Consider the following 27,285-nt stretch of genomic DNA (forward strand, 5'->3'; position numbering starts at 1 on the left):
TTGATCTTTTTATTTCTGAGGAAAGGTGTAGCTGACTCTAATGAGAAAGATATTTTTCTGACACTATCCTGTTTTCTTCTTCCTGAGATGATGGTTGTAGAAAATTAAATTGAAACAATATCAACGGCACTTTGTGTTGGATATCTGGAAAACATTCTCAACAGTGATACCTAATAGACAGTGGAATCGCTATCTAAGTAAAGTGGTGGAAGTTGCACTTGGTTCAGTTAATTTAAAACTAGATTGAACAAAGGATCAGTATATATAATGGAGAGAGAGTTCGGCATTGATATTTATGAAACCAGATCCTTCTTTGCATAAGAATTTTGCCAAGAACTCTGAGTCTCCCTAGTGAAAACTCCCTGATGGTAATTCCCTCCACATGTGTGCAGACCCAGAGATTGCAGGTCCTATCGGATCACTGAGTCTGCTCTGCTAAGGCTTAATAAATTATTCCTTCGGGTTCTAATAGCAAGTACTTCTTCAGTGGAGGTGGAATGGAAAGTGAAGGGACTCCTTTGTGGCATCTTTTGAACAATAATCGTCTAATAGCACATCTAGATAAATGCAGGAGCGACCGTGGTGAATTACTGCACACGGTGAACAGAGAGTCGTAGAAATCTCTGTGCCTCTGCAAAGACAAAACAAAATGTATTTTAGGTCAATAAGATCCTATCTCCCATACAACTAGGCAAATCTGGAGAAAACACTTATAACCATCTCATGGTTCAATGATACATTTTGCAGCAATGACATATTCATTTCACTGAGCAGTGTCTACACCACATCACGGGCATGATTCCAACTTGTGTAGACACACCCAAACTAGCTTTAATCTAGCTCAAATACTGGTAATAGTGAAGCTGCGGCAGCAGAGACTTTATCGTAGACCAGCTGCTGCAATAATTACTCCGGGTCCCAGGTGTGCTTGTACAGCCCACGTTAAAGCCCATACTATGTGGATTCATTGCTATTAGTACCCAAACTAGCTTGACTGAAATGCAGACATACCCTACATCTGGCTCAGACTTTCAGGGCTGCCTGAGTTTAAGAACAGCTGAAAGTATCTTTGGGTCTGATATTTGTCATGCACTTCAGTACCAGATATGGCCTGGCTAAAGAGCTTGCTTATATACATCAGAGGTGTTCATCATAAACTCCTTTAATGCACTGTCAGGCATGGTTTTAATAAGATTAGCTTTAAATAAAGTATTTTATATGCAGTGCCACCTAGAGGCAGAATAGTATAATCCAGTTTGGCATTCCATTCCATCTCCCCCTGTAAGAGCTGCTTTCCTACCATTTACAGAACTTACACTATCCCATTATCTTGAAGTTCAGGACCTATCAGTCTGTGAAGTGTCTCAATATCATGCAGGTTTTCTAATTACGTGACCCAAACACGTAACAGCTTGGTCATCTGGCTGTCCATTAGTTGCAATGACTGTCTTGAGTCTTCTTCTGTATCTGCCACCTGTAGAGTTTGCTCTGTTGATTGTTCTTCCTGAGGAACAAATTGTAGATGTCAATGACTTCTGTTGAACTCTCCACTACTGGACTTGATCGCATTTGATCTGGGCGCTGAATTCTTTCGCTTTAAGGCACCTGGAGTTGTCCATCCTTTTTCTCCATCCAATTTGACAGAAACACAGTCACCTACGTTCTAGACCCGGCAGTTCTCTAACTGAGTGACATCTGTTGTAAAAGCGTTCATAAACTCATTTAACCCTTTCATCCGACTTGGCTACTCTCTTTCTGGCCACTATGGAGATAGGTTGTTTTCCAAAATAGGACCAGTAGTTCTGAGTTGTCTTCCCACCAGGAGTTGTTCTGGACTATATCTAGTAGCCACTATTGGTGTTGATCTGTAACTCGAAGCATGAGTGGCATTTGGGGGAGGCATGGCAGGGGCATTGTCCCCCCAGCCTGCAGTGCCTTAACCAGAGCGGGACAGGCCCAGGGGCAGCTACACACACACACATCTTTTTTCTTCTTCTTCCCCTCCCTGACACCCCACGCCATGGTCAGGTCGGAGGCAGGAAACCAGAGCTGGGCAGTCAGGGTGGCTGCTTCTCTGGCTGATGCCATGGAGCAGGCGGATGTGGTGCTCCTCCATCTCCTACTGCTGGCGTCCAGGGCGGTGGATGCTCCTAAACTCCCAGCCCCTTTTGACTGCCCAAGCAGTGGGTAAGAACTGCCCACAGGCAGGGCAGAACCAGGCTCTGGGGTCGACAGAGCCCTCAGGGAACAGCTACCACAAGAGGGCCCTCCTGGCACACAGCCCCAAGCTAGCCCCCTCCCTGCACCCTGAGCTACACCCCTCACTGCACACAGCCCCTAGCTACTCCCTGCATGCACCCTTTCAGTGGTTTTCAAAGTTTTTGAGCTGAGCCCTTGACTCCCCTTTTGAGTTAGAATTTTTGATTGTGCCCCCCGCCCAACCCAGACAGGCTGGGTGGCCTGCTAAGAGGAGTCAGGGGGTGGAGGTGGCACTCCCTTTCCAGGCCCTGCCATGTGGAGCTGGCCCCAGCCCTGCCAGGCCCTGCCCCCCAAATATAGAAGTCAAATTATGCCTATGCTCAGAAGAGCAAGGAATGGATCTTCCTACTGTAGGATTTTCTTGGCTGCCTATACAGCACTCTCAGCCTCTCCATTCGTGGGTAATGTGGTCTTCTAATAATATGATCAAAATCATATTTCATTTGGACTGTCCTAAATGCTGCTGTAGTGAATTGTGGTCCATCACCCATCACTAGTTGTTCTGGAATACTGATGTGAGCAACCAGGCACTTCAGTTTCTCAATAAGACTGTGACATAGTATGTCTTTCAGATACAAAATTTCTATATAGCTGGAAAAACAGTGCCCAGTGAACAGGTAATGCTGTCCTCTGAATTTGCATGAATCTGTAACTAGTCTCTTCCAAGTGCTCTCTGGTAGAGGTGTTTGTACGGAGGGATTTCCCGACACCCCCCCTGAATTTCCCCAACCTCCCCACCTCACCCCCCAGGTTTGTGAACTAGTTACATGCAGTGTTGCCAATTTAGTGATTGTTTGGACATTTGAATTGAAACTGAAATATTAATACACACTTTAAAAGCATATACAGTGTATGATAAATTACGTGTATCTGAATAAGTATAATAGATTTGAAAAGTATGAACATAGACTAGTTTCCTTATACAGCTGCTGTTTTTTATGACAATGTCAGTGCATTCATGTTGGTGATGTTGGCCAATTTAATAATTTCAAATTATGATTTGTAAGCAAAGTCTAAATGAGCTCTCCCTGACAGCTAGTGATGAGCTGGCGGTTGGGGGCAAAGGCTTCAGGACCAGATTGTATTTACATTCACACCTAATCTACCTAGATATCCAGCAAACAGCTGTGTTGCCCAAGTGATAGATTTTTGGCTGGGGTTGGGTTACAAATCACCTGAATGCGGTGTGTGTGGGGGGAAATGAAATGTTGTTGTTGTTGTTATTGTAGGAGTAAAGGGCAGTAGAACTGTACTTAGCCTGTGCTGGTTGAGGGCATTGAGAGAGAGGGTGGGGACAGGTGTTTTACTTGATGGTCTGCCTGAGTCACAAGTACTATTAGACCTGCTCCTCTCCATTGTTTGCAAACAGAACTGATTAGGCTCCATAGAGAGTCTTTTGTTCTGTTAAGTGACCACTACAGCTGAAATCACTGATAATCAGGTCTAAGTGCTTAGACCTGCTGTGGGACAGTGTTTCTGTGGAAGAGATGGCCCAATCTGCACTAGCAGCGAGGGTCCCCCACTGAGAGCTCAGCTGAAATCACTGAGAGCTGGGTGGAACCTCAAGAGACCAACTCGCAGAGGTCACAGTGGCAGGTGGCAGCAGAAGGTGACAGCGCAGGGCCATTGGCAGCAGAGCGATGGAGTGAACGGTGGCACAATGAACAGCAGTGGCCAGAGCGAACAGTGAGCAGCTGGAGGAACGAGCAAGGTGCCTTCTAGTCCCCCTCCTGGGAGGTGAACTCATGTGAAAGCACCTCTGAACTCTGAGTCTCCACTGACCCAGGACAACACCAGTGAGTGTTAATGCGGCTGTTAAGAATTCTGGAGACACAACACAGTTCATGCAAACAAACATGGCTGTGGCATCCTACTTCCTATTTAAGCAGGAGATACCACACACTACAAACTGGAGGCCAGTGTTAAGTGCATTGTCACTGGTTCATCCTGAAATTGAACACCGGTTCCGAACAAGACCAGCAGACGCTCGCTATCTCTAGGCAGGAAACTCAACTGACTGGCTAGACGCACGTGGTGCAACAGTGAAAGACTCAACAGTTGAAAAAGTGAAGCGCTCTCTCACCACAGTCAAAAATGTGCACACATGGCTGATGAATGCACCGATGCAAATGGACATCAAGTAGTAAGTCATTGTGTACGTTATCTTGATGTCAGTGGTAGGCCAGTAGATGCATTTCTTGATGTTCAAGTTATAGACGACATATCAGCTGCATCTGTGACAACCCACATCTTAGTAGAGTTAAATGCTTGTCAATTGGACCCCAAACAGATGGCTGCTTGTGCATTTGATGGAGCTGCAAACTTCTCTGGATGACGTGGTGGAGTACTAGCTTTGCTCAGAAAAAAGTGTAACCCTAATCTCTCCTATACACACTGCAGAGGCCATTTACTCCAATTAGCGCTAGTATGAGCTGCAGACTCTTCAAAAGACATTCAAAAAACTATACATTTAATATCTTCATTATATTGTTTTTTCAGCAAGAGTCCAAAAAGACTGAATATCTTGGAAAATATAGAAGATACACTGGGACTGAAGTTCAAATTAGTCCAAGCTGGGAAAACCCTCTGGCTTTCTCATGAGCGATCCTTGGCTGTTGTCTTCAAATTACTCCAGCCATTATTACTGGCTTTGGAAGGTATCTACCAAGATGGGATGGATTTAAGTAGTGAGGCTGGTGGATTACTTTTGCTGCTACATTCAGAGAAGACTATTGGCATTCTCTCTCTTGTAAGTCTACTGCTGAAACCACTTGGGTCATTAAACAATGCCATCCAGGCATCTGCTACAACAGTAGTAGATCTTTGTCCAGCAATAGAAGCTACATTTGGATCAATCAGAGAGCTATTCATTGAAAAAGTACTGGAAGAAGCAAAGACTTCAGTCCAGAAGTTGACTAATGAAGGCATTTATATTGAATCCTTAAGTGAAGAGGACAAGTACTTAAGACAACTGAAAAAGTACACAGACTGGATTCTTAAAAATCTACAACAGCGACTTCTACATTCTACTCAACCTCTACATAGCTTTTACAGATCCCTGTCCTTTTCAAACACTGACAGCTGAGTGGAATGAGACACTACCAGCAATGGGGCCGCCATGTGCTCAGGACAGAACAGAGAATTTGAACACAGAGTGGAATATCATACAACGAATGAATGAAAATTTGACTTCTCCTTCTTTTTTATCATCACTGGTGACTTGAACTGATCTTTGTGCTATGTTTCCTGCGATGAAAGATGTAGGAATTCATCTCTTGCTACTCCCAGTCACAACATCTACAGCTGAGCATTCTTTTTTGTCAATGAATAGAATTTTATGTTCTGAAAGAAGTCACCTTCTGCCTGATCATGCGAATGAACTAAAGAGCATATCAATTGAAGGAATGGAAGTACCGGACACACGAGAAGCCACCGAAGATGAACACATTGCATTCAAGAAGTTCATTAACAGAGTTGTGCAAAATTATAACAAGAAACCAAGAAGGCTGTAGATGTAGTGCTTCATAGAAGGTTTGAGTAGCCAACTTTAATTTGTGTGATGATTTTAAAACATGAGTTAAATCTATAAAATAGTCATGAAACATTTTTCAGTTTTTACTATGGTGCAATACAGCCCACCTTCACCCTCATGGTCTCATCCCTCATCGGCCCTGATTCCTGCACCCTCCTCCCCACCCCGTAAATTTGAATACCTCCCCTAATTTCACTTCCTGGGGAAAACACTACACTGTATAGTTCAGATTGTCTCTTACGTTGATTTGTGCTGGGTCTCCTTTCAAAAGTTCAAGATCATCAAATCCTCCATCCAGTTCTTCTACCTTTCTCACTAGGCCCATCATGGCTGCCATGCTGTGGCTGGAAAAGTTATTGGTCTTTGATCTTTTGAGCACATGTACTCTAAATGCATAGCTTCTGTCTTTGTAAGTTGTTTCTGTGATGAACTGGCCCATGCAATTCAGAATACCTCAGGACTAGTCAGAGCTGTGTCAGGTGACTTTAGCACTGGGAGGGGTTGAAGGTGATTGTAAATCCTTTCTGAGCTAACTGGGATGTCAACTCCTGAGTCAATTTTAAAATAAATAATCTTGCCACGAATATTAAATTTCACTTTCCTGGCAGGCTCTATGTCTTCACACATAATAGATCCCAGAAACAATGGCTCTTGATTGTCTGTAATATGAGTCAACTCCCTGACTGCTTTGGTGTGCCAAACAGCTGCACAATGTCCATACTTCTTGCATTTAATACACTATCTGTCTCTGGATGGACATGCAGCATCTCTTAGGATATGACTTTTTCCACAGCTTGTGCATGTAGGCTGGAATTTGTCCCTCTTAGCCTGAGAATTCTTTCTCTTTTCATCAGAGGTCTTATGGTAATGACTTTTAGCACTCCTGCTGCATCTGTTCACAGCTTCCAACCTATTGTCTTATTTGTCAAGTTTAGCAAGTTACCCATGTTGTTGCCGCCTCACCAGTTCAGGCTGCTTTGCTATTTGAAATAGCTGTGGCTAGAGTTAGATCTCTCTTCATTGTAGCATCTGTGAAAAACTTCCTCTGGTATTTTCTTGTTTTGCTTTCCCAAAATCAGTCTTCAGCCACTGCATGCAGAGCTACAATAAGACATTCACCATTTCCCCCTGGTCATTGAATTTTCTGGTGAAAACATGCTTTTTCATATTTCTCTGAGATATAAAGTATGAATCAAACATAGCCAGAACCCTTTCATAGTCATCTTTGTGACTGTCATCAGTAAAGTAAAAGGATTTAAAGATATGCTCTGCTTGCTTCCCCACAGCATATATTAAAGAAAATACCTTTATAGCATTAGTTTCCTTGTGGAGCTTGGTAGCAATGTGAAATCTTGCAAAATACTGCTTCCAGTTCTGTCTCTTCTGAAAATGTGTCAAAGCTGAAGTTCTCCGGGGCATTGAAGAGTGGTGTGTTGATGAGATCCTTCAACCTTTGTTCCCTCTGTCTGCAACCTTTGTTGCTGTTTTCCTTTTGTTTCTGTTCTTAATCCCACTGCTAATACCATGTCATGTACTTCTGTACCAGATATGGACTACCTAAAGAGCTTGCTTATCTACACCAGATGTGTTCATCATAAGATCCTGTAATACACTGCCAGGTATGTCTAAGATTACCTTTAAATAAAGTATCTTACACGCAGTGCCACCTAGTGCCAGAATAGTGTAATATAGTTGCTCATTCTATTACAATATCCATCCCATTTATAAAAACTTCACATTGATGTTCCTCCATTGACTTCAGTGGAGTTATTCCTTGTTTCTGAGGAGTCTCAGGGTACATTTATGCTGAATTTTTTCATCTAAATTACCCCCACTCCAGGCCCCTTCTGTTTTCATACAGCAGCCTTATTTATGGATGTCTATACATGAATCTCCTTCTGGAGCGATGACCAAATTGCCAGAAATACCATAACAGGGCTCAAAAACATGCAGTGCAACATGGCATTTTTATACCATTCACTGATGTTAGAAATCTACCCACTGAGGTTGCCTGCAGACGGGTCAGCCACAGTCACAATCCTTGTTCTCCTTGACAGCAAAGACTGCATGAACCTAGCAGCAGCAATGGCACGAAGCTTTCCAAAGTGGAAGGAGCCACAGCCTCCCGCTTCCCTCCATCCTAGCCAGCAGAGGTGAACTGGGGCATGATCAACACATGCTAGACTGACTTAAAGGATAATGGAGCTCCCATGCCCTCAAGAAACTGTGTCTGGCTCAGCCAGAGTTCCTCTAGAGACTAACAAATTTATTTGAGCATAAGCTTTCGTGAGCGATAGCTCACTTCATCGGATGCATGCAGTGGAAAATACAGTGGAGAGATTTATATACACAGAGAACATGAAACATGAAACATACACACTGTAACAAGAGTGATCAGGTAAGGTGAGCTGTTACCAGCAGGAGAGCGGGGGGCGGGGGAACCTTTTGTAGTGATAATCAAGGTGGGCCATTTCCAGCAGTTGACAAGAACGTCTGAGGAACAGTGGGGGGGGGGGGGGGGAGAGGGGAATAAACATGGGGAAATAATTTTACTTTGTGTAATGACACTTCAAATCAGTGGCACTGCTGTGGGTACCCGCATGGCCCCACAGTATGCCAACATTTTTATGGTTGATTTAGAACAACGCTTCCTCAGCTCTCGTCCCCTAATGCCCCTACTCTACTTGTGCTACATGGATGACATCTTCATCATCTGGACCCATGGAAAAGAAGCCCTTGAGGAATTCCACCATGATTTCAACAATTTCCATCAACCTCAGCCTGGACCAGTCCACACAAGAGATCCACTTCCTGGACACTACGGTGCTAATAAGCGATGGTCACATAAACACCACCCTATACCGGAAACCTACTGACAATTCCTACCTACATGCCTCCAGCTTTCATCCAGACCACACCGCACCACATGATCCATTGTCTACAGCCAAGCTCTACGATACAACTGCATTTGCTCCAACCCCTCAGACAGAGACAAACACCTAGAAGATCTTTATCAAGCGTTCTTACAACTACAATACCCACCTGCTGAAGTGAAGAAATAGATTGACAGAGCCAGAAGAGTAACCAGAAGTTACCTACTACAGGACAGGCCCAACAAAGAAAATAACAAAATGCCACCTGCCACCTTCAGCCCCCAACTAAAACCTCTCCAATGCATCATCAAGGATCTACAACCTATCCTGAAGGACGACCCATCACTCTCACAGATCTTGGGAGACAGGCCAGTCCTTGCTTACAGACAATCCCCAACTTGAAGCAAATACTCACCTGCAACCACACACCACACAACAAAAACACTAACCCAGGAACCTATCCTTGCAACAAAGCCTGTTGACAACTGTGTCCACATATCTATTCAGGGGACACCATCATAGGGCCTAATCACGTCAGCCACATTATCAGAGGCTCGTTCACCTGCACATCTACCAAGGTGATATATGACATCATGTGCCAGCAATGCCCCTCTGCCATGCACATTGCCCAAACTGGACAGTCTCTACGTAAAAGAATAAATGGACACAAATCAGACGTCAAGAATTATAACATTAAAAAACCAGTTGGAGAACACTTCAATCTCTTTGGTCACTCGATTACAGACCTAAAAGTGGCAATTCTTCTACAAAAAACTTAAAAAACAGATTCCAACGAGAGACTGCTGAATTGGAATTAATTTGCAAACTGGATACAATTGACTTAGGCTTGAATAAAGACTGGGAGTGGATGTGTCATTACACAAAGTAAAACTATTTCCCCGTGTTTATTCCTGCCCCCCCCCCCTTCCTCACACGTTCTTGTCAACTGCTGGAAATGGCCCACGTTGACTATCATTACAAAAGGTTTTCCCCCCCACTCTCCTGCTAGTAATAGCTCACCTTACCTAATCACTCTCGTTACAGTCTGTATGGTAACACCCATTTTTTCATGTTCTCTGTGTATATAAATCTCCCCACTGTATTTTCTACTGCATGCATCCGATGAAGTGAGCTGTCGCTCACGAAAGCTTATGCTCAAATAAATTTGTTAGTCTCTAAGGTGTCACAAGTCCTTCTTTTCTTTTTGCAGATACAGACTAACAAGGCTGCTACTCTGAAACCTCTAGGGACTGTTACTTAGAAAAGTTCCGAAAATGGAATTTCCATTCCACAGGAAATTTTGACATTTTGAAATTAGTTTCTGTTCCAAATCCTAATAGGAAGTTCAAATATAAAAAAAAAAGAAATTAACAGAATGAAAAATTCTGAAAAGTTCTGACTCAGAAACGTCAAAACTGAAAATCTGTCATTTCAAAGCAACATGTTGACGCGGCAAATCCTTTTGTTTACTTATTTTAAACTGAAAATCAGAAACATGGTGACATTTTATGTCCAAATGAAACAGAACTTGTCATTTCATTTTAAAATGCTGGTTTTATTTCTTGCTGGAAATTTTTTCCCTTAGATTTTTTCCTTCAATTTTTTTGACTCAGAATGTGTATTTTCTGACAAAGAAAAAATATCATTGTTGACCATACAGTATTTTTCTGTGAGAAAACTTTCCACATGAAAAATGTCAAGTATCTCTATTTTTCCTGCTGTGTGCTCCCTCCGATACCCTGTTCAAAAATGAACTGTGACTTAAAGTTGCAATATAGCCTGAATATTCCACATAGCTCTGAAATTCTCAGTGCTACTGCTTAGAACCAGCACTGCATTCTCTCTTTCCTGTTTCTGTGTGCAAGCCATTTTATAAAATACTCATCCTGTCCTCTTGGATTAGGCTTTCCAAAGCATTATCTGTAATTACAATCACTTTTCTGTGACTGGGTGGAAATGTTAGGGATGCAAACATTGCAAACATAAGTGGAAGCTCATTAAAAGCTTACCTCAAAGACGTCATCAGGTATAGCTGCTCTCCACTTTGATGTTGACTTGATGTGTTCGTATGAATTAATAACAATCTCAATGGCTTTTGGGTGGGAATGACAGGCCTGCAACACCTGCAAGAGGGAAGCAGAAATTATGATTCTTTAAATTTCAGTAGCACCTACCGGCTGCAGCTGAGATCTGTGCCCTGTTGTGCTGGGCACTGTTCAAAGACATAGTAAGAGAATAATTTACAATCTAAATAGACAGGGCAGACTGCAGGTTGGAGAAGAAAAAGAGATGAATTACTTGCCCCTGGTCACACAGCAGATCAGTGCCACAGTAAAGAATAGAAAAGAGTTCTCACAGTTCCTACCCCACTGCGTTATCCCTTAGACCACATCTGGGTTACAGTGTACCTTCATGAATGGAAGCAATCTTCTCCCTGGTTTCTCAAGGCTGTCAGTCACAAATGTACTAACAATTCCCCCACTCCCCTTTCCCCACATAGGGCATAACTCTGATGAATGTTAATCACAGGAGTTTCATTCATGCCTGAGCAGAGAACAGGTCCTTGAATACGAACAAAAGTCCTGCCCCGACAAACACTGTAAAAGGAAGGAAGGAAAATAGCACTGTTATAAATAGGTATAAAGTCAAGCTTTTAAATCATGCAAGAGCCCTGGAAGCAGCTCTGACTCTAATATGGTTTGTTAATTGAGAGTGGACCAAATCCTGCCCTTGCTCACATTCATGCAATACCACTTTGCATTTATTGCATGCTTACCTTTCCGCACAGCCTTGTGCAGGCATTAATAATGTACGCCTCAGAGCACCCTTATGAGCTAAAGTATCACATTACATATTTTACAGGTGGTTAAATGATGGCATGGAGACTTGATGCACTATCACATAGCAGGTCAGTGGCAGAAACAAAAATAAAAACACAGGAGGCCTGACTCTCAGTCCTCTACGCAATACTCTCTCAAGGGAAGGCCCAGTCTATACTATGAAAACAAGCTGGTCTTGCCATTGGAACTTCCTCAAACAGTGGTGAAAACACTTTAGGTGCTAGCATAGACAGGTTCATACTGTGTTCCATACTCGGTACAGAAAGCCCTCTCCTCACCTGGAGTAATTATATATATATATATATATATATATATATATATATATATATATATATATATATATATATGTAACCCATGTTGATGAGTGCCCTGGACTTTGCAGACTTTTAGAAATTCTTTGAGGAATATCTTGCACATATTTTGATCTTCCTCCCCACTACCCTCTAGTCAACCATCTTCTTTGGCTTTACCCATTTATACTGCATGTTAGAAGAGGACTAAAACTCAAATGTGATGCCTTTGAATTTCAGGGGTAAATGATTCATCATAAATTCATGGATTTCAAGGCCAGAAGAGACTGGTAGAATCATAGAATATTAGGGTTGGAAGAGACCTCAGGAGATCATCTCAGGAGGTAGATCACCCTCTCCAGCCTCTTTTATATATCACAAACCATTAAATGTCACCTGGTTCCCCCTATATTGAGCCCAGTAATTTAGGTTGACTAAGGCATATCAGTATATCTGAGATGAGGGAAGATCTGAAACCTTAGATTTGAACCAACACTTACAGTTTTGGTTTCTGGTTGGCTTCAAAACCAAAAGGGGTCTATTTCTGACATCAGTAGCTGTTCTCTTGGAACAATGAGAAGGTGAAAATATCAAGAGAATAGCTGATCTTGCAAGATTTTTGTCATTTTGGGCCAAAGTCTCACAAGAACAAGTCACAAGGTTTTGGCACCATCAAATCCTGATTCAAACCCTAACCTTATTTGAACTCAAATCTGAACTTTGAATCGGTCCCAAAAAGCTAATCCAGATCAAAATATCATCTCTTCACTCTAACTTCACTCTAACTTTACTCTAGAGTAGCACCATTGCACCAAATACATCCTTCACCTTGTGGAACTGTGGAGGATATATTCTAGCTGCTCCATGATTCAGTAAAAGTTGGTAGCAGATTTCAGACTGGGCAGCTGGCCGCACGGATGTCACTTTCAGAACATATTGTATGGGGGCACAGCCATTGATGTCCATCAGGTTTGCTTCAGCCCCAGCCTCAAGCAATACATGCATCAGCACATGGTCACAGTTCCAGGCAGCCTTGTGGAGTGGTGATTTGAAATCTTCATCTCGAGAATTAACTTCAGCTTTATAGTCTAACAGCATCCTACAGATTAGGTGGTGTTCCATGCTGTACACCTGCTCTTTAAAGCGAAGGGCCCAGTAAGCTGCACTGGCCAGTGGAGTTTCCATGTGGGCATTGACAGCATCAACATTTGCTCCTTGGTCCACATAAAATGCCACCAGTTCAGGGATGCCAAAACGTGCAGCTGTGTGTAGGGGAGTCTCTTCATCCTGATTGTTTGTTGTGATGTTCACATTTGCTCCTGTTAAGAAGCAGAATCAAGGGAGACAATTGCTCAAATACACATTGTTTTTCTAAGCCAGTTTCACAAAGACACTGTACATGATGGCTCTTTTCTGTAATCAAAGCTCCACTTATTATATCCTCTTTCCCCACCTCTTAGTCTCTTCTCTCTATGCATACATCTCTATCTAGGTTTTCATAAAAAAGCAAAAACAAAAATCTCTTTCTTTCTAGAGATGTATACATCTCATCTGGGTTGTCTCTCTAAGTATTTATAGCACACATATCACCTCGCTTGCCTGTCTGGCTCAGAAGTTCCTCCCAGAGAGCCACATGCTCTCTTCCACAGCATGCTGCAGAAAGGAGAAAAATGTGTCAAGAGAGCAGTGGCTCTCCTGCTCAAATACCATGTTAACTGGCAGAGGATCAGAATATGAATAGATCAGAATTGTGTCACCTCTCAGTCAAGTTGTAGAGGCCTTGCAGATTGGCTTCCCATTGGAAGAGAAATGAGAGTCTGGGTATATTCTTAGTTCAGCTTGTTCATTTTACACTATATACATAAGTTCTTGAACAGAGGTGGTCACAAACAGCATGCAGGCAATCCCCTCTTTCAGGAACCTCAGCATAAGAATCATTGCCCAGTTCTTAGAGAGCAACTCTGTCTCCAAGAATTGACTCTAGTTAGAGGAATTAAGGCACAGAGCAAACTGCCTTACTGCTTGCCACAGCTCCCCCAAAAAGAAATTTCAAAGCACAACTAACAATAATACAGCATTTCTTCAAAGACTGGACACTATTTGTATGATAAGAAAAATAAATTGTAAGACTAAGTGACATTGCCACCTGGTGGCTCCAGCCATAAGATTGGAATAGACTAAAATAGCCTCCTGACTGCAGAGCTGCCTGGCCATGCCTCCACATAGCAGCTGAGCAAGGGGGATGTTGCCACTTCCGTGGAGCCCCCAGGTAAGCCCTGTCCTGTGCCCCCTACTCCCTCCCCCAACCCCCTGCCCCCTCCCACACGCAAACTCTGCTGCTGCTGGGGGATGGGTTGCACAGTGACCCGAGACTGTCTCAGCAGCGGCTGGTGCGACTTTGGCAAGGGTTGCCTGAGCTGCCCCTGAGCCAGGCACACCAGCCACTCCAGAAGTCACAGAGGTCACGGAAACTCATGGAATCCATGACTTCCATGACCTCCGTGACAAACTCACAGCCTTAGCAATAACTGATGGTTAGGGCACTCACCTTGGTGGTAGGAGAATCAGACAGAGCCATGACTTAAACCTTGGTCACCCACATCCCAGCTGAGCACCCCAACCACTGGGCTATCATCGTTCTTTGGCTTTCTGCCCAATGAATATTTAATTATTTATACAAAGTAGAACAGCTCCAATAGGAGAGATTGGAAGACACCTGCAGTAATTCACACCCTCCCCTGGAGCAGAATATATGGCAGGTACAGAAGAGGGGGCACAGTCAGTGGCGAACTTTGGAGCCAACCTTTCAAAGAGACTGGGAAGCTATGTGGAAAGATATGTGTCCCATGTGGAGATGGTCCATGGCAATGGCCTCTGAGTTTCCTGTGCCTCCACCGTAGAGCTAAAAGCCCATGAGCTTTAAAAAAAAATCCACATTTGGCTCCAGATCCAAGCTTCCCAGCTTGGGCCTATCTCTATCTTTTGAGTTCATTCCATTTCAGGTCCAAATCTGTATCTGAAATTCTTTCTACTATAAATTAGGCAGTGAAGAAAAGGGGATACTTTTGACTTCTAATGCCAGTAGAAAGCCCCTCACAAATCAACACACTTGACAGTGATTGCTGCATGCATCTCATTAATAGGGAGCCTAGGAGGAAAAGCATTTTGAGCCAGACCCTCAGGGCCTGTAAACCAGTGTATCTCCACGTAAGGCATCAGCTGAAGATCAGGCCCTTTTTTCAAGCTGGTAATAGGAGCATTGAACTGAACTGCAGCATTCAGGCCTAAATTAATATTCCTGCTGAAACAACAGTACCATCTACTGGGCAATCAGCGTCTGCAGCTTCCGAATGATGGCCAAAGGAAAAGGAGCATACAGCCATTCTTGCTATTTGTGTTGTTCCTGCCAAAATCATTGGGGGTGTCTTTATTTTCTGATTACTGTGGCTGACTCTCTGACCATCTCACTCCATCCTAGCTACAGACAGTCTGCCCCAAGTAATTGCAAGCCATTGCAGAAGCAAAATTAAACACTGTTTATAAACAAGTTGACAGATTCCACTTCCTAGAAGGGAGGAGAATCAAACTCAGCAGAATCGGGAGCACGGAAGAGGGTAAGTGCAAGCATCGGAGATTTCCTGATGCTCAGTCCTATGGAAGCCCCTACATGGGTATGTCTACAGTGGGCTGATTCCTGTAAAATTTTCCACCCTTGCTAGCACAGGCAGGATTTTGTGCAAGCATCAAGAATGGATGAGGAGAAAGCAGTGTGAAAAATTAGGTCTGGCTCATCAGGCTAAGGGACAGGAGATTTGCTAACATTAACAGAGAAGGGGGAAACAGAGAAAGATGAAAAGCTCAGTTTTAGTTACACCGAGCTTGAGTTGTTGCTGGGACATGCAGGCAGAGGTATCAGAGACAAATGGCAATGTGAGTCAGGTGAGGGCAGGAGTGAGAGGTACATCTCTGAGCCTTCAGTACCAGCATGTTAGTTGAAGGCATGTCTGATTGTGTAGTGTTGCCATGCCCTGTTAATCAGCTGCCATATTTCACCCCAGAGGTGGTTCCATTTTGTGTAGAGTCTCGATATTTAGTTTGCATAGGAGTTTAAGTTTATAAAGTGCTTTTGGATGAAAGGAGGCTCTGTAATTGTAAGGTATTATTATGTTAGTGATAAATGGGAGGAGGAAGCCTTTAGAATACATACTTTCATTTACATGCATCTTACACTGCATTTGCAAGAGCACATTTGACTTTTTATGCTTTCCTATGGTAGCGAATCTAACACCCATTGTCAGGATTATTGGCTTCAGGCAAAATAAAATTGATGGCATTAATTTTCTTTTCTACTAAACAAAAGAATAGGTACCTTCCAGCCGAAGGAAAGTGGTGTGGTAATTTTTTTGGGATCATAGATTGCTTTGCCCAGAGCATATGCTGGCTCTGAGAACTCAGGCTAAGGAAAGGTCTGCAGTAATGACATATATAGCAAATGAAACCAAATCACTTGCATTTGCCATGATTCTGATAATAGGTGGGACTGATAGCACTGCCTATTATTTAATTACCCCACTCTTTCCATTATAAGACCCTGTTTTCAGTTGCCATGCTTCAAGCATTTGGGCTGAAATTTCCCATGCTGAGTGTTTGTCTAAGGTTGAATGTTTATTGGAATATTTCAGCCAGCTACTTCCAAGTACAAAGCTAGGGAAAAATATATGGCTCCAATTACCTTTTCCTTCAGCAGCTCTTGCATCCCCACGCTTGGGAGCAAGGACTTTACATTTGGCCTTTGTGTCAGGTTGGGCCTTTTCCCATCCATATGAAAACTGGCCCAACTTTGGCTAAGTTATACAGTTTTTAAAAATCACAGTTTGCACATGCTCAGTTGAGACTTGCAGCTTACTCCGCCTGCACTGAGCATGCTCCAGACTGTGGCTGTAGGGTTTTCCCTGAAATTGCAGTTTCTGGCTGCTCCAAGCCTTGGTGGGTCTGAGTCCAGGCACCAGAACTGAGAGCAGGGAGACTGTCTCTCTCCTGCGCTCTCACTGTCCCTCACCCCCACTCTCGGCTGGTCCCAGACTGCAGGGAGGAAGCTGCCTAAATCAGATGCAGAAGAGACAGGATACAGAACAGGTGGTAGGGTGGGGGAATTCCAGGGGGCGAGGGGGAGACTAGAATTTACAGGGCAAGGAGACTGGAACTAGGATGAGGAGCCTGAGGAGTAGAGACTGGGAGTGGCTAAGTGAGGAGAAGCCAGGCATGGGGATGAGACAGGACTAGGATAGGAATAGGTTGGAGAGGAAGGGGCAGAAAGGGCCATGTCTGGGGGAATGGGCATAATAGTCTATGCCCAGGAGAGCACAATCCCCTCCAGAGATGGAGTGGAATGGAATGGAACCCAAGATCTCTGAATCTTACTATTTCTCTGCTGTCAGCAGATATCTGTGAAACCCTCTGGCAAAGTGACTCATTCCCTGCTAGTGGTGGTCCACAAGGAGGATAACAACCTACTACTGCTATCAGTTACTCTGTTAACTCAAGTGGCAGAGTTCTGTGTAGTGCATCTAAAGAGTTCAACCCTGCTGATGACCCATGTGGGTGTCAACATGATGGCATATCTGTTTTTCCAGTTGCTTTTTAAAAAAACCTAGGAAATCACACACACAAAACTATATTAAAAATATTATGGTTACAAAGCCAAACACTCAAAAGTTAAGCAATGGCAGAATTCAGGCTATCTGTGCGTATGCATTATAATACAGACTTTAATTGAATGATCACTTTTTGTTTTTTATGAATGAGATCCCTGCTTCATTCAGTGCAGAGGTTGGAAATTAAGAAAGTGTTAACTGCAGTACCCTTACTTCATTTATTGCAGAATACACCATCACTCAGGAGTCTCAAACACAAGCCCGCAAGGTTCATGGGTGTAGCCTTGCACCAATCCTCCATCTAGCAGCCTGCTAGCGATAGCTTACCTGAAACCCATAAAGCCCAGCCCCACTGTGAGGTCCCACCCTGAGGTCCAATTGGCAAAGTCACAAAGCTGATTAGCCAGCAGCAGGAACAGGAAGCTATCTGAACAACTAAGTTTCACCCTGCTCAGGGCTGTGCGGCTTGTACTACCCTGCTCAATTTCCTGGCATTCCGACCCAACTTGACTCCTGGCATCTGACCTGTTGTTGCTGACCTTCAGATTGTCTCCTGCCTCTGACCCGCTGGTAGCCTGACTCATCCTAGACTTTGGTTCCCAACTTGTGGTTCTGATCTCCAGTTTGTCTCCTGCTTCTAAGACTCCTAGTATCCCAACGCAGGAGTCCTCGCTCGTGACTGCAGATTCGGGCTCCAACTACTAGGTCTGGTCACCCATGACCTGGCCATGCCAGAAGGCATGCAAGGGACTGCAGGAAGACAAAGCATGGTTTCATGGTTAAGGCAATTGAATACTGCTTTGGAGAACTGGATTTTATCCCTGTCTCTGTCACAGGGTTCCTATGTGATACAAGGCAAATCACTTGCATCAAACTTTTCATAAACAGTCACTAATTGGGTGTCCCTCATTTTCAAGATGCCTGACTTGATACCCTAGAGTCTGATTTGCAGAAACGCTGAGTAATCACAGCGGCAATTGAAGTCAATGGGAGCTGTGGTTTGAACATAGAAAGTGCTATATAGTATTAAATACTCTGAAAAAGCAGTCTCAAATTGACCAAAATTAGTGGACACTTTTGACCTTAGTCTCTCTGCCTCTCTATTCTGCATCTGTAAAATGGGGATAATGAAACCAGCTCATCTCACAGAAGTATTGTGAAAATAAATTCAATAGTGTTTGTGAAGTGCTCAGATACTATACTGATGAGTGCCATGGAAAAGCCTAGAAGAAAAGTGTGACAGGGCATCTGCCCTGCACTGGCCCTGATAGGGTTAAAACCCAGCCTGGAGGGCTGCAAGAAAACAGCCAATTATGGCAGTGGCTGCAGCCAATTAGGGCAGCGGCTGGACCAACCATTGTGGACCCAGTTGGCCCATATGAAAGGAAGCTGCAGGCCAGACCAAGGGAGTATGCTACTGGAAGCCCTAAGGAGGGGGCTAGCTTCCTAGGGGGCTACAGAGTAGCACTGTGAACAGGGCTGCTAGGGCTTGCAGGCCTGAGACTCTGGGAACAGGGTGCAGGAGCCAAAGGTGCTGGGGCTGCAGGAAAGTGGCCCAGGGAATTGAGACAGACTGGTGGAGAAAAAGGAGGGGTAGTGGAAAGCTGTTGTTTACAGGGTCCCTGGTCTGGGACCCCCACTTGCCACTGAAAAAGCAGCCAGGCTATAGATTTCCAAACCATTGCAAGAAACAGCTCGACTGTTGCAAAAGAAGTCCCCACAGAAGGGGGGAACCTGGAGTGTGACACGGCCGGAGGGCTGTGCCATGAAGCAGAAGCCGTGAGAGTGGAACTGCAGTGGGTCTTCAGGCAGAGACAAGAATGGGAGACTCACCCCATCAGAGGGCACACCTGCTGACCAGAGCTAAGTCCCGAAATGGCCAGCAGGAGGCACCAGTGGGGTGAGAGACCTCATGACAGAAAGCAATAATTGTCTTCAGAGCATGCTTTCAGAGCCTGGACCGAGACCCAGAGTCTGCAGTAAATAAAGCTGCGGGCCACACAATTAACAAGAATAAAACAAGCTACTGAATAAGCGGTTCATTCATTCATTCCGAGTACTATCCGTTCGGTGCTTAAGCAGGCAGAGGTCCTGGGATTATGTAATTATAGACTGTATCATAACATATATGTACAAAGGGACCAGACGAGTTTTGCACAGGCAACAATAATTGTGGAATTTCCTAACTTTTGAGTATTTGAAGACAGCTTGGGGGTGGGAGGCTGTAAGTAATATTGATTTTATTTTTTTCCTTTGCAGTTATTTTAAGGGCCTAGCCTGCGTCCATTGAAGTCAAGGGGAATCTCCCCCACCTTCCCCCCCGTACATATACATACACACACAGACACTTCCTGTAACTTCTGGACAAGGACAAAGCTGTAGGTTTCAGGGTGGGTGAACTCAAATGAAAAACACTCTCAGTTTATCAAAGATACAAATGCCAGTGCATATTATGGCTGTGTGCATTTATTTTTACAGCTGAGGCCTTGCATGCTCTGTGTGGGCATTAAAGACCACTTTTGGCATGAGAAGCGGTTTGCCCTGGGGCCCTGGATTGAAATTTCCTGCTCTCCAAACTGCAGCTGGACTGCTGCCCTCCTCCGAGTTGGCTTTGTTTTGGTGGAGCTCTATATGTATCGTTTGTGAAGCACTAGGGGGCTATACAAGCATGAAATATGATTATTTGCTTCTGAACAACATAATACAGACCCTTAAACTCCTGCTAAACCTCAGAGGTACTTGACTGTCTAAGTTATAGTCTGACTTACCTCTCCAAATGAGCTGCTGGGCACAAGGTACAGAGGCCTTTGTGGTACAGAAGTGTAAGGGTGCGTGGCCGCTCAGTGAAAAGCAGTTAATGTTAGCTCCGTGGTTGCACAGGATCATGAGACACTCAACATTTGCCACATCACATGCCACGTGGATAGCAGCTTTCCCATTTGGCTTGTAGTTGACGGCCGCTTTGTGATCTAACAGTACCATGAGGCTCTCCAGATATCCATATAGGGTTGATATATGCAGTCCAGTGGCCCAAGATGATTTTAACTTATAACTAGGCAGCCAATATCCTGTAAAAAGTGAAGATGCATTACCAGCCTTGAATAAGAATCTTCCAGATGAGCCACTAAATAAGACTAATTGGAGGGGGGCAGAAGGGTGTTGTAGTTAAGCTTTAATTTATTTTAATATAATTTAATCAGTTAGGGTCTAGTGTATGCAAAGTGCTCTGGAGTAATAACCTTACTTTCATTAAGCACTGCCAGCATGCAGGCTGAATGGATTGCTTTTTGAACAGATGAATTGCCATGTAACTGTACTCCGAGGGTAGTTTTTTCTTCCTGCAACCTCCAAGACTGAATAAAAAGTCCTAAAGCCTTTGAAATGCCAGCTGAAACATACGGGGGGGGGGGAGGGGGGAATAGGATCTGGAAAGAGCTAAGCAAACTCTACATTCGAATAAAAAGCAGCACTCAGGCTACGTCCACACTAGGAGTTGATGGTGTGCTTCCCAGCTCACGATGGACATGCACTAGCTCTCCTTGAGCTAGTGAGCTAAAAATAGCAGTGTAGCTGGGGTAGGATGGGAAGCAGGAAGAGGCAGCACCGGCTAGCTGTGGTGAGGGGGAGTTCTGGTGGGTTTGTACTCAGGTCAGCTAGCCCATTGCCACCACTTGCTGCTGCCCTTGCTACTGTGGGTGCACGACCGTTTTTAGCACACCGCATCAAGGAGAGCTAGCACGAGTATGTCTAATGAGAGCTGAGTATCGCACCCCTAGGTTCTAATGCAGGACTCTTAGTTAGACCTCTGACTCAACAGGTAGCACATCATGTTGTTCTTGGGTAGGAGATCTCAGGATTTCACATCAGGGTCTGGGTGCTGCCTTCCTGTGGAAGGGCTCACGATGCACGTTGCACAGCTGCCCCCTTGCAACGTAGCTGCAGCAGTACTGCGGACGTACTGTCACCTGCCACCCTTTGCAAGTGTACAGCCGGGTGTTACAACAACGCAGTAAGTTAGCTGGTGTGTAGGTCCGTGTGACGGCAGTGACATTTTTGCATGAAATTTGGTTCCAAAAATGTTCACTGTTCTTTCTGGCAATGTTGCTGATACCCTCTCTTCCCTCGACATTTTACCATGTAGCAATATCTTGCAACAGTGGTATTTTTTTTCCTTTGAAACACAGGCTCACGTTACGGAACCCATTACACTTGAAAACAGCATCATGGCCGTCACTGACATTTTCCTTCTGGGCCTGGCGGGTGAAGGAGCAGGGTGGTTGCTGCTGTTCCTGATTCCCATCTCACTCTCCCAGTTTCTTCCCCAACACTGACCAGAAGGTGGTGCTCTTAAACACAGTGGCCTGATCATCAGTCCTCACTACTGTTCTGAGGTGGATTCTCCTCATGGCACTGGTCATCAAGCCACCAAAATTAGAATGGCGCTAAATCAAATGTTGTGTCATTTTTGCCAGTCCTGAGCTAAGCAAGAGGTTCACGAGGGGATGTCTGGTGGCATTAAGGCCAAACCTACTGGCCAGCACTCAGCAGGACACAATAGCACCCACATTAAAAAAGCAGAATTTAGAAATGTGCACACAACTGTTTTATCTTCTCCACACAGCACAGCGTCCATAGTGAACTTAGTGTGTTCCCCATCAGCATCCCCATATTGTACCCAAAACATGCCTGTTTCTTGATGATTGCACACAGACCATCTCAGAAGTGGTGATTTCAATAATCTGTATAAAAGTAAAATAAAATAATAATCTGGAGCAGGAGCAGCAGAGTTACAGACCTTGTGTCCTGCTCTCTAACCAATACCCCTTCTAAGTACAAAAATGTACATTAAGACAAAGATAAGTTTTCAGTTAAAATTCAGGAAATGTAATATGTACGATTGCACTTCATTGCACATATATAACATTTTCTATTTCTGTCTCCCCCAACCTCTGCCGTTCTCCTTCCTGCATGGTGGATAAATCCATAGGCTTAATACTTCTATGGCATAAAATGCATACCCAAAAAATATTCAGGATGTACATTGGGAGCAAGTTAATTGGAACCTTAATTTCTGTACTTCCTAGCATGCATGACTTTAAATGTTCATCTTTAATGTAACATTAACATAGTTGCATTATACATATATACTGTATTAAAGAGAGGGAAAAATAGGAATGGGTAGTATATAACTTCTTCTTGTAATGTTTGTTCTTTTTCAGTGAGTAATTCATTGTCATAATTAAATTGGCAAATACATATCTAGAATATGCTTTGTTTGGTAATGTAGTTTTTAAAAACAAACTCTATAAAATGCTTAATTTTCATTTAAATGTTACTCATAAAAGTAGCTGTGAATGCAGCATTCTAATACTGCGCCTATCTGCTTCCAAGATGCATCTATTTATATTGCGGAGAAATACAAGCGTTTATTACAGCCAGTATGGCACATCCTAAATAGATGCAGAAGAGCAAGTTGCCTGACTCATATATCAACTACAAAGTCAGCCAGCTAGATTCATATTCCAGACGTTTTTGTTGCCAATGAGCTGTGGTGTACAGAAAGAGCTCTGCTTTGATTTTTCAGATACCAAGCTGAGCCTGTGAATTGGTGGCTAGAAAATTCTTATTTGTAAACTATAAATGGTACAAATTTGATATGGAAGCTCTTGCTAAATACACAAGAGCAAGCATGAAACACCACTATACCATTTTTATAGTTTTGCTTCATAGAGGCTGCTTGTGCCCCAAGGCACAGGGCATTTCCAGGAGTGGTCCAGGAACAGGAAAGTGAAAGAATTTGGGCAGAGCAGACTAGTCCTACTTGAATCCACCAGCCATTCCCTGAAGGGAGGAAACAGATCAGCCATGGGGGTACAGTATCATCCTATTCTGATCCTACAAAGCTCCTGGCAAAGCTCCCATTGAGTTGAATGGTGAAGGATCAGGGTCTTCATGAGGATCGTTTCTTTCTGCCCTCCTGGATCTCCCTTTATCAAAGTCTAGTTATTCAGGCTATTCAACAAAGACAGGATTTCCCCTAGAGTCAGTGGAATGCCCTCAACCAACAAAGAGAATAAATGCATTGTTATGATTTGGGGAGACAGGTGCATGTGCCTCATGATGGAGGAAAGACCCCTCCAAAGGATATAGATCTATGGCCGTCTTCATTCAATTTGCACATTTTAAATAAGATGGGTTAAATTTGTAGGAACACACGAACCTTCTTTAGCCTTTAGTCTGAGAGCAATACAAGAGACAATATTTTAAGTTGCTATATTCATCACTGTGTGAGATTGTTCAGATCCCATCCAAGTAAAACAAATATTGATTGCGAATCACCATTGTCTCTTTGAAACCAGAGAAGCAAAAACCATGTATCAGATACCCAGGAAATAGGCAAAGGTGAGATTAGTAGCCCTTCAGACATGGACAAGAAAAGGTTATTTGTTGTACTAGCTGAGAGATTGAGCTGAAGATGTTTATTTCCATGTGTGCTTAACAACTGGAAAAGACAGCTGCTTACTGCATCTTAGATTCACGAGAGAAATCTCGCAGAAAATAAGCATTGGGATGTTTTGATGCTAGCTGAGCATAAAACCTGCTTTATTGCTTTCAGACATAAATTTGTTGGAAGTTGGTCAGGGCCTAGCTATAAGCTTGTTTATTTTTTTCCACCCTCTGAAGAGGATTCTAGGGATGAAGTGTTTGTTTTGACTGGTTTCCCAGGGTGACAATAGATTACTTATTCTGATTTGACAATAGACTATGGCATCCCAATTCTATGACTTTGAAAAAGAAAACCTCTCCCATCAAATAACATTCGAGGCCTAGGGCATTTCCTGGGGATTGAACTAAAGGGAATCTGTAAAGCTGAAAATGGGAAGCTTGAAACAACCTATGTTTCTGTGTCGGCTTTTTCAAGTGGATTGATTGGGTATGTAGAGGGAATTTATATATACCAATGTATTTACATATTCTGGCTGTGCTCTAGGGTTCTCTGCGGGGGAAGGGGGCGGAAGAGCAAAGGAGTCCTTTCTCCAGGCTTTCCTGAACCTACAGCTCTGAGGATGGTGGTGGGCCTACCCCCAACCTAAACCACCAGACAAGATGTAAGGAGCCTCTGAAATAGGAGGCATACTGCAGCGGTACCACACCAGTTATTCAGCTCCTGGTGACTTACACTGCCACAGAGAAGGGAGCAGTATGAACCCATTCATTTTTAATCTCCATATAAATATATTTGGGATTATCAGCGGCTACTTTAAGAAGCATAAGGCTGAGCTACTTTTGACTAGTTATGTAGGTCATAGCTCATGAGTCAATTTAAGCCTTAACATTTTGGAGGGATAAAACATGACAATTGCTTCTGCAAAAGTAAGTTACTAAGACCAGTTTGCTTAGATTTTGCAAATGCAGCAGCAGGAGCTGCTGCTTTTACCTTGTTTGTATGATGCCAAAATCAGGTTCTCATCTTCCACTTCGAACACTGTGTCCACATCTATTTGCTTTTGTATCAAAAGATCTTCCAGCATTTTGTAGTCATTTGATTTTAGAGCTTCAAGAAAATCTTTTTTCATTAACTTGGCAGCCGCAGCCCGAGTAATCCTTTCTTCCATGCTCTCTTCTTTTGTATATGTCTCACTTATGTCTATTCTCAACTGTGTTTGTTTATATTACACACCGAGGGATGTGCTGAGTTCCCTATAGTGCAGTTGCATGCTGGAGAGCCTGTGAACCAGAAGGTAATTTTATCACTAAGTCATGCTGATCTGTTTGTTCTATTTAAGGAGCATTTCAGACATTGAAGTGCCTATCTTGGATGTCACCATACTCTGAGTTCCGTCAAAGCAAGCACAGACAGCTGTGGCTATGAGACCAATATGAAGAAGTATCTTTAAGGGGTCCACATAAGTTAAGTTTCATTAATCAGACTTTTATCCTGTGTAAAACTACTAAAATTAAATTAAAACGTACTTAGCTCTGGTATCATTTCTCAGAGAAAGCAGTAAGCGTCACGACCAGGGCTTTGGTGGTCATCCCTAGTGGTCAGAGCAGGAGTCAGAGTCAGATGTCAACCCAAGGGTCAGAGCCTGAGTCAAGTCAGGAGTTGAGGCAAGTATCGACAAAGCAGGAATTAGGGACAAGTCAGAATAGCTAGGCTCAGGAGGGCAAGAAGGCAGGGTCCAAGGTAGCAGCCAGCCAGGAATCTGCCCAGTTGCACAGACAACTTCCTGTGCCTCCTTCCAGCTTAAAAAGCATGGTCAGATCAAGAGGTAGAGCTGGGCGCTCCTCCAGTCAAGACGCCGTGAGCAGTGCCTTTGCTGGGGCCAGGATTCCATTAGCCACTCAGCCCGCGAGTGATTAGCAAGCCACCGGATGGCGACCAGGACACGAAAGCTGCCAACAGACCCGAGTTCAAGACCTGTGGGTCTTCATTATAAGCAAGGTTCTTGCCAGAACTCTACTTTGAAGTAACGAGACCCGTTACAGCACTTTCCATATTAGCCTTTTTGCTGGAGCTGGACTGAAAAAAAAAATTGACACCACTTTTTTTGGTCAAAATTAAAAGGTTTCATGTGACTCCACTCATGTCAACACAATTCCACAATTCCAACAGCCAGGTTTCTTGCCAGGTCTCCCAGCCAGCTTCTGAGCAGCCTGGGCTTGCAGGGCTTCCTGGCTCCAGGGCTGTAGAGCTGGGAAGAGAACCGTGATTGTGTTTTGTGCAGAATCTCAAAATTTTTGGTGTGTAGGGGGCTTTTTGTTCTGAATTGGAATGAACCTGAATTTCAGTATCCTCCAGGAAACAGAATTACCATTTTCTGCCCAGCTCTGCTTTTGACACATAAACCTTCATTGTCACAGAACTGCAGTACAAAATCCTCATGGCATAGCACTGGAAAATGTTACCCACTATAGTTTCACACATAAAGCCTAGAATTGTACACAGTCTGCCATGCACACAGTTGAGGACCGCAGTTTAAAAAATGACCACTTATTTTAGGTGATTCACCCTTCGAACGCTCAACTGGAAACACTTTGGAAGTGTTTTTCAGAGGTGCTGAACACCCACTGCTTCAATTCAAGGGTCCCTGGCACCCACAAATCCAATTACATTCAGTGGGAGCTGCAGGTGTTTAGCAGCAATAAAAATCAGACCCAAGATGTCTCAAGTTGGGCACCCAAGATAAGTGGCTAATTTTGAAACTATAGGTGTGAAACCACTTGATATTTTCACACCATGGGCAAATACAGAACAGGCCGAGGCACCTGCTCCAAAATGGGTGATGAGTGGATGAAGCTATGGATGTTGTCATGGGTTTGAGTGTGCCATTTAGACACTGGCCCCAATTTTTAAAGGTATTAAGTGTTGCTACACTCAGTGTTGCAATGTCTAACTGATTTAGGAGCCTAAATCTTACTTTCTGAAGTGCCTAAATCAGTTATGTATTACAAAGCTGAGCACAACTACACTTAAATTCCCTTTAAAATCTGGGGCATAATCTTTCGTAAGGGTAGCACTGGCAGATATTTTCAGGTGGGTGCCCAGCATTTTCTTTAAATCAAGGTGTTCTTAAGGTGTCTCACATTGGGCATCCAGCAACTGAGGCACCCCAAATCACTAGTCATTTTGGAAAATTTGGACTTTGTCTGTCACAGTTCAGGATCTGGATGCAATCCAGGCCGGTAAGGGGTTGTCACCTCTTACCTTGTAAGGTGAAAGATCTTTGCCTAAGCAGGTTTCTCCCCATATTCAGTTCCCAGAGACTTCTACCCGCCCCGCTGGGACCCAACTTTTTCAGCTTGCAAGAACTCTGTTCCCTTGTGTCTGTCTAG

The 27,285-nt window shown here is 43.7% G+C and overlaps 1 protein-coding gene across 1 annotated transcript; it reads right to left on the reverse strand.

Annotated features, from left to right (window-relative positions):
• Positions 1 to 442: 442 nt before the first annotated feature.
• ASB4 (ankyrin repeat and SOCS box containing 4) lies at positions 443 to 25,064 on the reverse strand. Its single transcript, XM_073329670.1, has 5 exons — positions 24,887 to 25,064; positions 20,217 to 20,516; positions 12,623 to 13,113; positions 10,674 to 10,787; positions 443 to 631 (listed from the first exon to the last, which is right to left on the reverse strand). Exons 1-5 carry the CDS (start codon positions 25,062 to 25,064, stop codon positions 443 to 445), a joined length of 1,272 nt encoding a protein of 423 aa, XP_073185771.1.
• Positions 25,065 to 27,285: the final 2,221 nt, after the last annotated feature.

Source organism: Lepidochelys kempii, chromosome 2 (genome assembly GCF_965140265.1).
Source record: "Lepidochelys kempii isolate rLepKem1 chromosome 2, rLepKem1.hap2, whole genome shotgun sequence".
Classification (NCBI taxonomy): Eukaryota; Metazoa; Chordata; order Testudines; family Cheloniidae; genus Lepidochelys; species Lepidochelys kempii.